At 37.3% G+C, this 17922-nt stretch overlaps 1 protein-coding gene across 2 annotated transcripts in view; it reads left to right on the top strand.

Moving 5' to 3' along the window:
- The window catches only part of ATE1 (arginyltransferase 1), a 165926-nt gene that overhangs the window by 73714 nt on the left and 74290 nt on the right, over positions 1-17922 (top strand). For both annotated transcript variants that reach the window (XM_046652097.1, XM_046652096.1), the window contains exons 9-10: positions 5813-5994; positions 8802-8901. In XM_046652097.1, the coding sequence (XP_046508053.1) occupies positions 5813-5994; positions 8802-8901 (282 nt within the window). The remainder of the gene's footprint in view (positions 1-5812; positions 5995-8801; positions 8902-17922) is intronic.

Raw genomic sequence — 17922 nt, 5'->3', positions numbered from 1 at the left:
ACCAATGAAGTAAATAGAATTAGGTTATTGAATGGGAGGTCCAGGGAATGAGAGAAATGATGAAAATTGGAAACTGAGAAGGTAATTGGAGTTTGAAAAAATATTTCAAGCTGGCACAACAAGTAGGACTGATTTATATTTAGAGTTAACAGAATATATTGGTTATTTATAGAGAATATACTTCTTGAGTTCATACTTATTATGTCCTTGATAAATACATTTTTGAATGAATGACTATGCAAGTTAGATTTAATGAATCCCAGAATGACGCACTAAACTGAAATCATGGAAGAATTTAGATTCATTTAAAAGTCACCCAATTAAGTTTTGACTTGGAGGTTTTCTGGCATTTGACAGGCTCCCCACCATACCTATCACAAACTGACAGCTTTTCTCTGTCTGTGTCACTGCAGGGGTTGCTCTCTTGCATGATTGTTTTTAAAGACAGGGAGCTTCATTCTTATGAGCTTCAGGGCTTACACTTAAAAAACGGATTTCAGAAAATTCAGTAATGTATAAGAATTTGTTTATTTCTTATAACATATTTGGAGCATTTCCATTTCACCTAGTCTATTAGCAATTTAGAGTATTGGTATCAACTCAGATGTTGTAGTTATGACAGGTTAATATCCTTTTCTTTTTCCTTTTGGTTAATGCTTCTGTTTATCTGTTCTACTCTTCAAACTAGATCTGTTTCTAGAAAAATAGTAATGACTTTTTAAAGAGCAATCCTATATGTGACAGTGAATGCTAAAACCATGATGTGACAGAATTTATTATTATAGTTGGTGGAAGCTCTTAAAAGTTTAAAGATGTATTTATTGCCCAAACAACATTTTAACTACAGCAGTAGAAGTTTTAGAAGTCACCGATACTGCTAGTGCCTTACTAAATCCTCTCTTATTTGTTGTTATTGACCTTGACCACCTTTTTTACCCCTTTACCCCTCTCCATACTGCACTCTTAGGAAAGAAGTCACTGTCTGCAGCCCATACTTAAGTAGTAGGAAGTTAGGCTTTCCTACTCTTAGGACATCTACATAAACTTTTTGGAATTCTTCTGCATCGGAGATTTGTCTCTTCCTTATTTGTTTACTCAATCATTTATATCAGGACGGACTCACAGATATTTATTTTATACTTTGGGTTATAATCCAGTACTGCTTTATTTTGTTGCTCAAATTGTTCCAGCTTTGGTCATGGGGAGCTCTTTCAGTTGACTCTTATGCCCCTTTGATGTACCTCTATCAGTGTGGGTTTTGTTTTTGTTTTTGCTTTTCAAGTACTTCCTTACTTTTGACTCTATAAGATGCTCTAGGCTCATCTTGTACATTTCCTGCCTTAGTCTTAGAATCAGCCATTTCTCAAGGAGCCCTTGTTCCTTTTATTGCGGAATGATATTAGAAACCAAGATCTGGGTGCTAGATGAGCTTAGTGCTAATGGGATGTCATTCCTTTTAGTCTCCTCATCTGACAGAGCAAGGAAATATATGTATGTATACTAACCCTTGTATTGTATGAACATATCTATGATTATATACATACCTATAAATATTTCTATATGTAACCATTTTACTCATGTCTCCAACTCTAATCTGTTACCACATGGATCATTCTAGCCTGGTCTCCTTGCTTATCTGTGAATTTCCACTCCAACAGTGAGCAATCTGATTTTACCATCCGTCGTCCATTTACTTAATTGTTCAATGCCAGTGTACATGTGTATCAGTATCTGAACTGTAACCACAGTCCCCGTGGGAAACAGCTTCGTCAGGTGGGACACAATGCTTACGTGCAGACTTCCTTTTGCCTTCATGGTCACAGAGGCCAGAAGTTACTTAAGTCAGCAACTTTCCCTCTCCAGCCTCTTTCCGTGAGATTGTTTCGTACATTTGTCATAGATTCTCTTGTCGTCATCTGCATTCCTTCCTGGGATCCTTTAATCTAAATGATTTTCTTTTATTTTGAATACATTAAAGTTTACTCTTTGTGTTGTAAAGTTCTGTGAGTTTTGACAAATGCATAATGTCGCATATCCGGTACTACAGTGTTATATAGAATAGTTTCACCCTGAAAGTCTGCTCTGCTTCCTCTGTTCATCCCTCCCCGACCCCTCAACTTCTTGGCAACCACTGATCTTTTTACTGTCTCGATAGTTTTGCCTTTTACAGAATGTAATTGGAAGCATACAGTACGTAGCATTTTCAGACTGGTTTCTTTTATTTAACAGTATGCATTTAAGGTTTCTCCATTTTGTGTGAGGTTTGATAGCTTATTTCTTTTTATTGATGAATAATTTTCTATTGTATGGATGCATCACGGTTTATCACCTATTGAAGAATATCTTGGTTGCTTCCATTTTGGAGCAATTATGAATGGAACTATTATAAACATTTGCATGCAGGCCTTTTGGTTTTTGTGACCTAAGTTTTCAAACTAACTGCATAAATACCTAGGAGCGTGATTGCTGATTTGTATGGTAGGACTGTTTAGCTTTGTAAAAAAAACCTCCCAAACTGTCCTCCACAGTTTCTATACCATTTTACATTCCTATCATCAATGAAGGAGAGTTCCTGTTGCTCTGCATCCTCACCAGCATTTGGTATTCAGGTTTTTGGATTTCAGCCATTGTGACAGTTGTACAGTACTCTTCATTGTTTTTTAATTTCCATTTCCTAACAGCAAACGATGTTGAGTGTCTTTTCATATACTTATTTGCCATCTCTGCATCATCTTTGGTGAGGTGTCTGCTCAAATGTTTTGCCCGTTTTCAATTGGGTTATTTTCTTGTTGAATTTTAAGAGTCTTTGTATTTTTGAATACCAGTCCTTTATTAGGTGTATGTTTTGCAAGATTTTCTCAAGTCAGTGGCTTGACTTTTTATTCTTTAAACAATGTGTTTTGCAGAGCAGAAGTTTTTAATGTTAATGCAGTTCAGCTTATCAATTATTTCTTTCATGGATTGTGCTGTGTTGTATCTAAAAACTCATAACCAAACCCAAGGTCACCTAGATTTTCTCATGTTATCATTTGGAAATTTTAGAGTTTTGCATTTTATGTTTTGGTATGTGATCCATTTTGAGTTAACTTTTTTTTTTGAGTTAATTTTTTTAAAGATGTGAGGTCTGTGTCTAGCTTTTGCCTTTTTTGCATTTGAATGTCCACTTGTCCATTTGTTGTAAAGACTATCCTTTCTCTCTTGAATTGTCTTTGCTCCTTTGTCAAAGGTCAGTTGACTGTATTTTTGTCGGTCTATTTCTGGGTTCTCTATTCTGTTACGTTGTTCTATTTATTCTTCACCAATATCACACTATCTTGATTATTGTAGCTTTATAGTAAGTCTTGATATCGGGTAATGTCAGTCCTCCAACTTTGTTCTTCTTCAGTATTGTGTTGGCTCTTCTGGGTCTTTTGCCTTTCCATATAAACATTAGAATCAGTTTGTTGATATCTACAAAATAACGTGTTAGGATTTTGATTGGGATTGCATTAAATCTGTAGACCCAACTTGGGAAGAATGAACATCTTAACAATATTTGAGTCTTTCAATCTATATTTTTCCTTGTATTTACATCACCTTCAATCAGAGTTTTGTAGTTTTCTATATATAGATTCTGTACATATTTTGTTAGATTTATACTTAGGTATGTAATTCATTTGGTGGTTTTATAAAGGTATTGTGTTTTTAATTTCAAATTCCAGTCATTATTGGTATATCGGAAAACAATTGAATTTTGTATATTGACCTTGTATCCTGTGACCTTGCTATAATTTCTTTTTGGTTCCATTTTTTGTTGTTGATTCTTTACAATTTTCTATACAGTAAGTCATATCATTTGCAAACAAAGACAGTTTCTTTTTTCCTTCCCAATCTGTATGTATACCTTTTATTTCCTTTTCTTGTTTTATTACACTAGCTAGGATTTCCAGTATGGTGTTGAATAGGAATGATGAGAGGATATCATTGCCTTGTTCCCAGTCTTAGGGAGGAAAGCGTCCAGCTTCCTACCATTAAGTATAATGTCAGCTGTAGATTTTTTGTGTATATTCTTTATCCTGTTGATAAAGTGCCCCTTCTACTTCTAGTTTGTTGAGAGTTTTTAGTCATGAATGGGTGTTGGATTTTGTCAAATGTTTTTTCTGCAGCAATTGGTAATGATCATGATTTTTTTCTTTTAGCCTGCTTTTATAGTGATTATACAATTGCTTTTCTTTTTTAAATTACTTTTCTAATGTTGAACCAGCCTTGCATGCCTAGTATTAATCTCACTTTGTCATGGTGTATAATTCTTTTTATATGTTGTTGGATTTGATTTGCTAATATTTTGGTGAGGATTTTTGTATCTATGTTTATGAGATATTGATCTGTAGATTTGCTATCTTGTACTGTCTTTTTATGGTTTTAATATTAGCAAATTTGGCTTTTTTATTTTTCTTCATTCCCTTCTAGCTTTTTTCCGTACACATTCTCTAATTTTAACTGTGTGAAAATGATACACAAGTTTTTTTGCATTTGTTCAACTTAAATTTTTAATCTCCAACATCCATTTAATCTCTAGCAAACATTTTTTATGCTGCTTCATAATTTTCATTATACAATTTTCATTTAATAGCAGTTATATTTAAAATCAGGTTGGATTTTATTTTATTTATTGTTTTAAAGATTGGCACCTGAGCTAACAAGTGTTGCCAATCTTTCTTTCTTTTTTCTTCTTTTTCTCCCCAAATCCCCCCAGTACATAGTTGTATATTGTTGTGGGTCCTGCTAGTTGTGGCACATGGGACGCCACCTCAATGTGGCCTGATGAGCGGTGCCATGTCCGCGCCCAGGATCTGAACAAGCAACCCTTGGCTGCTGAAGCAGAGCACACAACTTAACTGCTTGGCCATGGGGCCTGCCCCATCATTCTGGATTTTACAATGAGAAATATCACTCAGCTAACTATTTACAGAAAAATGATTATACTCTTAAATCTCGAAATTTTTTCTCTGGGTATAGTTACAGTAAGATGACAAGGAAATAACTTAATTTCCCTATGGCTAATAGGGAGAAAAGTCATAGCCCTGTGTTCGTACACAGAAACTCTTACCTGGAACGAATAATGGAATCACATATCTTACTAGTGCAGCGTAGTCATAGATCAGGCCTGGCTGGCAGTGTGGGCAAGTTCTCCTATTCTCAGCCAGCCCTCTCTTTTTATGTTCTCCATCTTTCTCTCGTTCACATTTCTTTCCCAACTTTTGTGTGGAACAGAGACACACAATTTTGTGTGTGTGTGTGAGGAAGCTTAGCCCTGAGCTAACTGCTGCCAATCCTTCTCTTTTCACTGAGGAAGACTGGCCTTGAGCTAACATCTATGCCCATCTTCCTCTACTTTGTATATGGGACACCTGCCACAGAATGGTGTGCCAAGCAGTGCCATGTCTGCACCCGAGATCTGAACCTGCGAACCCCAAGCTGCTGAAGCGGAACGTGTGCACTTGACTGCTGCACCACCGGGCCAGCCCGAGAAGAACACAATTTAATTGCTTTTTACTTACCCTATAAAATTTATATTTTCTACTGCCAAATTTTAAAACGAGTTGAAAAAAATCTTAAGTTGATTTTCTTTTTCATTCTTTTATTTGCTCAGTGTTTCTACACGTAAAAATTTTTGCAGACTGTGATTACAGAAAATAAGGGGCAACTAAAAGGAAATTTTAGGACTTGATAATCTGAATAAAATAAATCTATAATAGGTTAATTATTGAGATTTTTAATATAAAGAGAAAAATGACAAATTGTTCATATTTGTGTGTCTGCTTTTTCACAGGCAGAGAATCCCCCTAATGGACCAGATTGTGGTTATGGCTCCTTTCACCAGCAGTATTGGCTTGATGGAAAGATCATTGCTGTGGGAGTGATTGACATCCTTCCATACTGTGTATCATCTGTGTATTTGTACTACGATCCTGATTATTCATTTCTGTCTTTGGGTGTCTACTCTGCACTCCGGTAAGATTGCTTTTGACAGTTGTAATGAGTCATATGAAACATCAAATAATTCCTTATTTGATTATATTTCATCATATAACAGTAGAAATCCTGTTTGATAGTACATAGTAATTTGTTTCTATAGTAGTCTCTTATATATTGATATTTAGAAATATCACTTTTAGAACTGAAGCCAATGTCTGATAGTAGTTCCCTTGCTTTTTAAGGTATCCATCTAGTCTAGTGTATGGGAAGTCATTGTATTTGTAGGATGCTTTTGTTGTTTAGTTTATGCATTTATTTAAGCTCCCCATTCAGAACCACTTAATGTTCCATAAATGTTATGTTCTAGTGGCCTAGTGGTTAAGTTCAGCACGCTCCGCTTTGGCAGCCCAGGTTCAGCTCCTGAGCCTGGACCTACACCACTTGTCTGTCAATGGCCATGCTGTGGTGGTGGCTTACATACAAAAAGAGGAAGATTGGCAGCAGATGTTAGCTCAGGGCAAATCTTCCTCAGCAATAAAAAGTTATATTCTTTATATATTTTTTCTTGTCATTGCTATCATATATTTTTTTTATAACTAAAGGTTAAATGAATCTGGTGTAATGAATTAAAGCAATGTGAGTCTGTCGGAAGAAATACACAGTTACATAAAATATATAGAACAGGACTGAGGAGTCCCTGACTGTCCATCTGACTCTGACCCTCACCAAAAGATGATTTCTCTTTTATGTCTGTGGCTGAAAATATATGCAACACAGCACAAATATTTTTACGTGCATTATTGTAATGGTAAAAGGATTGGGGTCTTATTCCATGAAAATATTTGTTTCTATTTTTATTCCTGCTTATCTGTGTATATAAGTGAAAGAGGAGGGAAGGAGGATTGAGAATTATTTTTCTATTATTTGTCTGGAACTTGAGTCTCTGTTTTTCTCCCTCTATCATTATGTCTTTTTTTTTTTTTTAAAGATTGGCACCTGAACTAACAACTGTTGCCAATCTTCTTTTTTTTTTTTCCCCTGCTTTTTCTCCCCACGTACCCCCAGTACATAGTTGTATATTTTACACGTGGGTCCTTCTAGTTGTGGCATGTGGGACACCACCTCAACGTGGCCTGACGAGCCGTGCCATGTCCGTGCCCAGGATCCTAACAAGCGAAACCCTGGGCTGCTGCAGTGAAGTGCACAAACTTAACCGCTTGGCCACGGGGCCGGCCCCCATTGTGTCATTTTTTTCTTTACTTTTCCCAGTCTTTTTGTCTGATGGTCACATTTTCACATCATGGTAAAATGTATTTTGCGATTATTTTATTTATTGTGTATGTGCTATTTTCTGGCTCATAAAAGTAGAAGAGTTGATATTTTTCTTTGATCACCATTTGATTTTTTTTTCAGTCTGATCCAGAATTGTTTTTTTTTTTCTTTCAATGTCCCACGGTATAAAGAAGTTCCCTATTGTTGTATTTTCAACCTGAAGTCTCTCTTAATGCCAAGTTATAACAAATTCACAATTATACAGTGTTTACAACTGATCTTTGTAATAATGTTTTATTTTTCTTAGGTATTTGATTTTACATTTTATGTAAACTAATTAAAAATATTTATGACTCTTGGTGATATCACTCAAATTGGAACTAAGTTAAAGCATTGACGTTTTGTCAGTTTAGAAGTATATATTTCAGAAAAGATACATTTTCTTGGCACCAAAATCAGTCAGTACTCCAAAATTGTTGCCATTTTCTTTCTTGTTTTATTTTTATATCTATCACTTTACAATGTGTGGCTATGGATTTTTTTTCTATACTTCTCATAAATATTAAGAATGATACTTATTCCTACATAATAAGTCCCAGCCTATGTATGAAATATCATTTCATGTCTCAGTAAACTAAGAGAGAGCTTCGAGATCATACTGCATTTGAGATAGTAACTAATCAATTCCCAGCAAAATTTGAAAGAGTTCCACTTATTGCTTGGTATATCTTTTGAAAAATTCTAGAGTTGGAGAGCCTTGAGGAAGTAGCAGAGGAGCCCGAGAGCAGGAAAGAGGTTGTCATTTGAGAGTGAGGAGATTGAGACTGCATTGGAGGCTTGTCACTTCCTCTTAGTGCCCTTGAGAATGCGAGTCACTGAATTTATAGAAGAGGAAAGGCAGCCAGGAGATTGACATTTCAAAGCAAAGTTGAGGAGAGTAGGTTACAAGTTGCCAATTCCATTATTGATTTTAATGTATTTTGGTGAAACCTGTTTAGGTTATTTTCCCTCCATTTCTTATCAATGTAGAGTTTTAACATTTTAACTTAGAATCACTGTAGATTTTTATGTAATATAGTCTGCAGATTTTAAAAAATGTTTGAGTTGGGGATCATGGGCATGGCATTTATTTACCTTTTCTTTTTAGCAATGTAAGTAATTTGCTTAACAGATGTTTATTTGAGCACAATCTATATGTCCTGGTATCATTCATTCGCTGAGTGGGGGAAGGGTTTGGGCAGGTTACCTGATCTGATTAACATTATAAAAAACTACTAAGATTCCCCTTTGGGGTTATGGAGGGGCAAGAGTGGAAACAGGAAAACCAGCTGGGAGGGTACTGCTGTTGTCCAGGGAGCCATAATGGTGGGTTGGACCAGGATATCAAGATGGAGGTGTCTCTGTAGAAAAATCATCTTACAGTGTTTTTATAATTGTTCATCTCCCAACACTTGGATTTTTTTTGATTGCTTAATATCAGATTTTGTCAAATATTTGTCATCAAATTACTAGTACTTTGAATATTGGAACTGGACTTAACTATACCTTCATCTTTATTCTTCTTTTGGCAGAGAAATTGCTTTTACTAGGCAACTTCATGAGAAAACATCTCAACTCAACTATTACTATATGGGTTTCTACATTCATTCATGTCCTAAGATGAAATATAAGGTAAAGTAGATTCATTATGAAAGTTAGTGCTTTCATAGTTTCTTGTCATATTAATTTAACTTGCCAAATGTAAATCATGAATTATTTTAAAATATGTTTTAAACTTTTCATAGAATCTAGTTTGTTCATTGCCTAGAACAGTGCCTGACACATAGGCACTTAATATTTGTTTAATATAGGTTAATATGTAGAAAGAACCTGAATACGTAGAAATCCCAGCTATTCTTGAACTTTCAGTGGGGTCCTCCTTACTTGGGGCAGCACAGTATGCCCACTAAGAAATCTGCCTTCTCTGGGTGCACTCTAACTCTCCTCTGCCCTCCGTTCTTTCTCGTCCATTTAGTTTTGGCTTTGTTTCCTTTGGACCCAGTCACAGTCCAGAAAAACTTGAGCTCGATGCAAGCAGCAAGATATTTTCAATAATATAATATTTGCAAATATTTGTATGGTTTTTATCGTAGAAAAAATGAATCCCTAATATGATTTTTGTCTCATGGCACAGGCTTTTGAGCTTTGAAGGGGGGACAAATGGGTTAATTAAGGAAATCTCCTTCCTGCCTCAGAAATGAAGCTTTCTATAGTGAGAACCATAGTGTCTATTGCTCTTACTTTGTAATTCATTGTATAATTGTGAGATTTAAGTATATTTCAGAATTTTCCTTTCAAAAAGTTTTAGCTTTTATGACTGTCTTTAATGAACCTCTTCGATGTTTTGTAAGTATTGGTACCCCACTGTAAAAACTCTGGAAAGTCCACAGCAGTGTAAAGGAGCAGACTCCCTCCATCCCGCCCACTGTCGCAGCAGTAACCAAGTGCCTCTGCTCCACTTAGAGCACTGCTTTAACCTCTGAAGATGCGGAAAGATGTAAATATGAATCTTCCTCTTAAAACTTGTAATCTCGGTGAAGATTAGGGGTATTTTTCATAAAACCAGGTCAGTACAGTGGTCTGGTGAGTGGCATAGGAGGCAGTGGGGGTTTTCTACACAAGGTGTGAAAGAGGAAAAGGTTTAACTAAGAGGGAGGAGAGGCCCCCGAAAAGAGTAGATATAATGGAGAAGCACATTTCAAGGAGGAGCATATAGGGATTCAGAGGTGACCCTGCTCATGACATATTCATGTAAAAAGGTAACCAAAGGGCTGTGAAAGCTAGACTAAGGTAGGTAGGCAGTTGGGAGTCTTTGAAAATTTTAGAGCCAAGAGCATGGCATGTATAAATCAAAAAATATGAATATATTCATATGTATAAATTATTATTTTTTAAAATTATGGGACTTTTTAAACATAAGCCAAATTAAAAAGTGTAATTGAACCCCTGTATACCCATTACTCAGCTTCAGCAATTATTAGTACTTCTTATTTCATCTATTCCTTCATCCTGATTCCCACCTCCATCATCTTTTGAATTGTTTTGAAACAAATCTAGGGTATCATTTCATCTGTGCATATTTTAGTATGTATTTCTAAAAGATAAGCGCACTTTGAAAAAATAACCACATTTTCATCATCACACCTCAAAAGTATTAGTATTTCTAAGTATCATCCTATATCTAGTCAGTGTTCATGTTTCCCCAATTGTCTCATAATCTTTTTTTTGAGGAAGACTAGCCCTGAGCTAACATCTGCCAATCCTCCTCTTTTTGCTGAGGAAGACTGGCCCTGAGCTAACGTCTGTGCCCATCTTCCTCTATTTTATATGTGGGACACCTACCACAGCATGGCTTGCCAAGCGGTGCCATGTCTGCATCCGGGATTCAAACCCTGGGCCACTAAAGTGGAACGTGTGCACTTAACCGCTACACCACCAGGCCAGCCCCCTCTTAATATTTCTTTTTACGGTTAATTTGTTTGACTTAGGACCCAAACTCATGAGGTCCATACATAGTATTTCGTTGCTTTGTCTCTTAAATCTTTTTAATCCATAAATTTCCCCTCCCTCTTTTTTTTTGTCCCCTCTTACAAAGGAATAATCCACAGAAGTTGGTGATTAACTAAATGTGGGAATGATCAAGAATGATTCCAAAGCTTTGAGGTTAAGTACTGAATGGCTGGGAAAGTGATGAGTCCATTGTTAGAAATTGTGGATTCTAAAAGTAGAACTGGCTTTGAGAGAAGGGTGATTCTCGTTACCTTGCTGGTTTTATGTTGACAGCCCAGGTAGTCTGGTCAAGGTGTCCTGCTGGCCTTTGGAGTTTCTTGTTTGATCTCATACTTAAGTGTACACTGTAGATAACTTCTGAATTTGGTCATCAAAAATTTTCTTTATGGCTGAATTAATAATTTACTTGATAGGTCTAAAGATATATTCTGTGCAGAAGGAAAAACGTGAACGTATTTTTCTTTTCCTAAAATACTTATTTGGTACTGTTTTTATTAGCATTTTCTCCTTCTAGCTCATTTTTCTGGTACTAGATCTGAATTAGGTCAGGGTAGGAAACTCAAGTACTCAAGATAATGTAATACAATTAAACACTCAAAACTCTGACCACCCTATCTATTCATCTTCCTCTGTGTGCTTGTGTATGACCCATTCTAAACAGAAGTGTTTTTATACCAGTCTTAGGCTCTTGTAGAAATTTCACTTTTACTTCCTATCTTTAATAGCCATTCCAGTGTCACAGCATTTTTCTTGGTGAGTTTTTCCTTATGCCTAAGCTAAAATCTAAATGCCTCTATATTTTAACCCATTTCTTCTGTTTTTGGTCATTAGTGGAAATATTGACCATAGTTTCGTCAGCTCTTTCCTCTGCATGAAGACTTTTAATCATACCTTTACTGACCCCAGTCCAGACTAAATATTGCATGTTCTTCAGTCTCCTTTCTAGGTAGAGCTCTGCTTGGAAACGGAAGTCTGGCTCATATCTAGTTTTTAGTTAAGGATTTTAAAAATGTCCTCCATGTAGCTCAATTTGACTTAATCATATTCAGTCTAAATCTGTCAGAATTATAGCTTCAGAATATTATTTTTTAAATTCCATTTACATGAGCGATGCCCCCACGCCTACTTGTCTTCTGGCCTAGTCTGTTCCTTCCTCTCTGTGATATTTATTGAGTTCCTACTGCAAATACAGCAGTGAACAGTACAGGCAAGATCCCTAGTTTCATGGAACTTCCATTCTAGTGGATGACCTACGATAAATTAATAGAGCCGACAGATGTCAGATGGGGTAAGTACTGTGTGAGGTGGTAAACATTTAGTAGGTATGGCTACTTTGGATTGGGGTAAAGGTGGGCCTCTCTGAGGAGTAATGTTTAGGCTAAGATTTGATTGACAAGAAGTCAGCCAGTGGGAAGACAAAGGGTCATTTCAGGAAGAGGCTGAGGGGACAGCCAGTGCGGTGCTTAGCTTTTGAGTTGCTGCTGTCATCAGTTTTGGCTGAACTTTAGAATGACCTGGGGAACTTCTTAAAAATACCGATGGTCAGGTCCATTTTAAGAGATTGTGATTAATTGGTTGGGCTTCAGCCATGGGCATGAGAGTTCTTTTTCATGCTCAGAAGATTCTAATGTGAAGTGAGGCTTGGGAACCCCTGCACCAGATTGATTTTTCACATCTTAGAGCCTAATGATAACTGGAAAGATGGCTATTTCTCATTGTAAAGTTTGCTATTTTCTGTTTGTTAAATTCAGAATCACTCTTACTGAAGAAGCTCATATCTACAGGTGACCTCCTTTCAGCTGGGTTTTCCCACCTGAGGGCCCTTACCCGTACTGTTCTCTTGTTTTTCTCCCTTCCTCTGCCCATCCTCCGTGCTTACAAACTCCTCATCCATCGTTTGTCAGCCTAGGAGTCACTTTCTCCAGTAATCTGTACTGGACCCTAAGACTAGATTGGACCACCCAGCCTCCCCACCCCCAGCTCCTGTAGCATTCTCCATTTCTTCCTAAAACTCAAGTCCTGTGCATACATTTGTGAGAATCTGTTGATGTTTATCTTCATTATGTATACCAGGTGCCTAACAGTGTGCCTGCTACACAGTAGATCTTTAATTCTTAATAGACATTTGTTGAATTAATGAGTAGAAATCCTAATGCTGAGGGTCAAAAGTATGTAGAATAGTGAGAAACTCTTTGATTTAACAAATATATACTGAGTGTGAATAGGACAACTTCTACTTTGTAAATAGGTTATAGCTTAGACACAGACAGTCTTAATAGAATGTGACTAGATATCATGGAGTATGATACGTACTGATAGCAAAGGGAGCTGATGACACAGAACTGTGCAACGGTTTGGAGAAGTTGGCTTAACTACAGCTAATCTTGGTTTTTGCAACTGTAAGATGGGAATGATGTAGAAATGAGATAATTCTGTATTTTTAATCTCAATTTGATTATAGAGCTACTTGTCCTAATAGGATAGAGCCTACCTAGTAGGCTAACATTCACAAAATCATTACCTGTGCTTTTTTGGGGACCTATGAAGGTTCTGTGTATGTATGCTGACAGATGGCACCCAAACTTCTAAATGGCCTGCTTGTGCTATTAGCCAGACTTCTTAGTTTAGTTCAGATGCTGGGGAAAAGGAGAGGTTTATGCTAGTGTATACCAGTGCTGCCTCCCTTTTTGAAAATTCACAGCATCGTGCACACTTGTCTTTTGCTGGGAGGAAAGTGGCACTGAACTCTGTTGGGGTTGGTGCTACAACACAGTGAACCTCTCAGTAATAAATCCTGCATTGTGCCACAGGGTGTCTGTTGATTTTTCCTTATCCATTCAGTGCAGAAAAAGTCTCAGAGCTCAGATGTTTGATGGTGGAGTAAAATGGCTATTTTTCTCCACTGAAGTGAGGAGAATTTGGTATGTTTGTGCCAGATCTCCAAGCTGCATGTCATCATTGAGGGCAGTCTGACTAATGTTCAGTTCAAGCCCATTTATGTCAGAAAAGAGCATCTACATATCCCACTGACTGAGCCATTGAATTTGGGGAGAACTAGTCAGAGGATGTGACAGAATACCATGTCACTCTGTTCCACATGTTGTATCAGAAACTAAGACTCTGATTTCTCTTTACTTAAGGATAAAGATAGGCAGTAATTTATGGTCATGATAGATTAAAGCCGTTTCATACCTGTTTTTAAAATAGTAAAAACTATGTCTGGGAGAGCCACATTGTAAAATATACTTGGAAGAATCTACGAAAGTGTTTTCTATCTGGTATTAAAGAGAAAAGGAATATATTTCAAAATAGGGGAATATTTTTGATAACTGAGAAGAAGCAGTCTCTTAGGTGCCTGGTACACACTAGACACTGGGAATATAGTTGTAAGCAGTGTAGGTGTGGGCCTTGCCCTGATACAGCTTACAGCTGAAGGGGCAGGTAGACAATTATAGTATAGTGCATAAAGTGACAACAAGTGACATTTAACTGTATCTGAAACTAGAGTAATGTTTCACTTGGATTTTCTTGTGTAGATTTAGACATGTTAAGTTACATGTAATACATTTATTGTATGACATAGAGCAAGTTAAAGTATTTGACAGCAGGTCTGAGATACACAAAAGAGCTGGTTTTACCCGCTTTCTTTTATTGAGTAATGAGCTGTCATGGAGGCATGCTGAAATGGCGAGTCTATCTTTATGTGTAGGGAGGACCATGGTTTGATAGATGCTTTCCGAGGGTGTCCATCATCAGTTCCTCTTATCCTGGGTGTGCATGCTGCTCCATCCATCAGAAATAGAGTCTGTTTCCCTCTCCCTGGGTAGACTGGCCTTGTGACTTGCACTGACTGATAGTATACCATGGAAGTAGCTGTCTGGGACTTCAGGCCTAGGCCTTAAGAGGGCTGGCAGCTTTCCCTTCCTCTGTCTTTGGAGCCAGCCATCATGTAAAAGGTCCAACTACCCTGCTGGATAGAGAGGCCACTTGGGAGGCCTGAAGCCATCCTGCGTGTTTCAGCCCCATCCAAACACTCCTGGCTGAAAGCAGCTATGTGATTGAGCCTGAGGGAGGCTGGCAGAAGAACCACTTCGTGAACTGTAGCCAGCTCTCAGAATCATGAGGAATAATAAATTATTGTTGTTTTAAGCCACTAAGTTTTGGAGTGGTTTGTTACTCACGATGACTGAAACGCATGGTCTGGGACGGAAATCAGTAGATATAGATGTAGATTTTTATGTACATAGAAATCATTCTGTGTTGAGCTGTGCAGACTCATGTCCTCAATTGAGCTGAACTGATCTGGGAAGTTTCTGATGGTTCAATGTGAGCGAGTTTTGGCAGAGTCACTTAATTTCCATAGAGATATGCCCATTTGGCTTATGAGAATTCATCTCTATAAGGAGTTTCATTTAATACCCTGACTTGAGCCTACAAGGCATTTCTTAATATGACAGATTTTGATTTTACTTGTCTTGCAAATGGTGAGCGCTGCAAGAGGAAAATCACTATGTGGTCATCTTCATAGTTACATCAGGGGCGTGTGCTGGCAATAAATTCTCCTCCCAAAGTCCTCATGGTTTGCTAATTTATAACAGTTATATTCTTGTACATCATATTTCCTAAAATGCATTTTTACTGAATTGTTTTGGTTTTACTGAATTGTTTTGGTTTTACTGGTCTTCATGTGTATACGTGTGTGTATGCATTAAAGATTGATTTACATAAACATTATGTGGTTAGATATGTTTTGTCTGTGGCCATAGTCTTAGATGTAAGACTCAGGATAATCACAGTAGAACTTAAAGAGAGCTGGAAACTAGAGTCATCAGTGAAAGGAAATTGTCTGATATATTGTGTTATCATTGCTCACATTAACTGTTATAAAAATTGTGGCCATTTTAACAGGACTTGGTACTGTTTTAGCATAAATCAGTACCAATTTTGGAACTCAGAAACTGGCTGAAATGAATGGAAATTATATTTTCAACTTAGAAGAGTTTATCCTTGGAGGAGTTATCCTACTAAAATGAGAGGGGATGGTCTGGTTTTCTGGCTGCCATCCTCAGTGATGCTCTTCCTCTTGGTCTGCTCCTCTCGCAGTTCCAGGGTGATTGCTACCTATTCAGGCATCACAGGCCATCAGCAGTGGCTAGAATCAGAAAAGAACAGTGTCCTCTCCTGTGTCTCTTTTTAAAAAAACACTTTTAATTGTGGTAAAATATACATAAAATTTATGATCTTAACCATTTTAAGTATACAGTTCAGAGGTATTAAGTGTATTTATATTGCTGTATAACCATCGCAACTATCCATCTCCAGAACTCTTTTCATCTTGTACAACTGAAATTCTGTACCCATTACACAATAGCACCCATTCCCCCTGCCCCCAGCCTCTGGCAACCACCATTCTACTTTTTCTCTATGAATTTGACTATTCTAGGTACCTCATATAAGTGGAATCATACAGTGTCTATTTTTTTTTTGTTACTGATTTATTTCACTTAGCATAATGTCCTCAAGGTTCATCCATGTTGTAGCAGGTGTCAGAATTTCATTCCTTTTTAAGGCTGAATAATATTCCATTGTATGTGTATGCCACATTTTGTTTATCCATTCATCCGTTGGTAGACGCTTGGGTTGCTTCCACCTTTTGGCTATTGAGAATAATGCTAATATGAACATGGATGTTCAAGTCCCCACTTTCATTTCTTTTGTGTATAAATCCAGAAGTGGAATTGTGGATCATATGGTAATTTTATGTTTCATTTTTTTAAGAACTGCCATCCTGTTTTCCATAGTGGCTGTACCATTTTACATTCTCACCAACAGCGAAATGGGTTCTAATTTCTCCACATCCTTGTCAATACTTGTTATTTTTTTGTTTTTGTTTGTTTGTTTGTTTTTGAGGAAGATTAGCCCTGAGCTAACTGCTGCCAATACTCCTCTTTTCGCTGAGGAAGACTGGCCCTGAGCTAACATCCATGCCCATCTTCCTCTACTTTGTACATGGGATGCCTATCACAGCATGGCGTGCCAAGTGGTGCCATGTCCGCACCCGGGATCAGAACTGGTGAACCCCTGGCCGCCGAAGCGGAACGTGCGCACTTAACCGCTGCACCACCGGGCCGGCCCCCTGGTTTTGTTTGTTTTGACAGTAGCTATCCTAATATGTGTGAGGTGGTCTATATCTCTTTTTAAGATCAAGAAAAATTATACCAAGAAGCCTCCTAGCCTCCTTCACTTGTTTCATTTGTCAGAGTTGTACCTCTAATCTATGCCTGAGTTATCATTGGCAAAGGGAGTGGAATTAACTTAGGGCAGCTATGATTGATGATGGGGAGAGTCACTTCCTGAAGCAGCGGGTGAACAACTGAACAGGTGTTTTTTTTCATTCTGCCAACAGCCAGTATTTTTTTTTAACTGAACTGTTGGTTTATATTTTTTTAAAATATAAATGTTATATGCTTTATATATATCATTATTGTATATACTTTTTAAAATTGAGCTGTTGGTTTAAATATATTTAGTTTTCTGAGCCTTTTTAAAAAATGAATTTTCCTTTGCTTTCAAAATGTTTAATATTTGCAGGTAAAGCTTAGTTTATATTCTCTATTTTGGCTCCTTCCCATACATTTCAAAAGTATTCAGTTTCCTTTGAAAGTGGAATTGGAGTATGTAGAAATGGTGTTAGGTATAATTTAAAAATGTGCTTTCATGTTGTCCCTGAGAGTGCTGCTGTAAGCCGTTCTGAGATGGGAAGGAGGTGCTCTGATGCAGTTCTTTATCCAGACTTATGTGGGGGCCAAAGGAAACAGTGATTGTGGGCAGGCTACATGGTATCATGACATGGCTGGACATCAGATAGTTGAAACATCAGAAAGGGTTCGGAAATGTCAGAAAAGAAACAAAAGGCTAATTTATCTGTGATTAATCATTCTTAAACTCAGTGCCTCAGCTTGATTGTGGTCAAACAGTACCCCTGCGATTCTGTAGGCGTTTGCCCAAAAGAACATAGTTGGCCTTACTGTTAGAAATGCACTTACAAAAAAATTCGAGTTTATAGAGCTAAATCTGCAAAATCATGTGCTACTGAAATCCCGAAGCTCCCAGGCTTTTCAGTTTCCTGACCAGACAAATTAG

The sequence above is a fragment of the Equus quagga genome, chromosome 2 (assembly GCF_021613505.1).
Source record: "Equus quagga isolate Etosha38 chromosome 2, UCLA_HA_Equagga_1.0, whole genome shotgun sequence".
Lineage (NCBI taxonomy): Eukaryota > Metazoa > Chordata > Mammalia > Perissodactyla > Equidae > Equus > Equus quagga.
The sequence above is the reverse complement of the archived record's forward strand: the minus strand, read 5'-3'. Positions and strand labels throughout refer to the sequence as shown.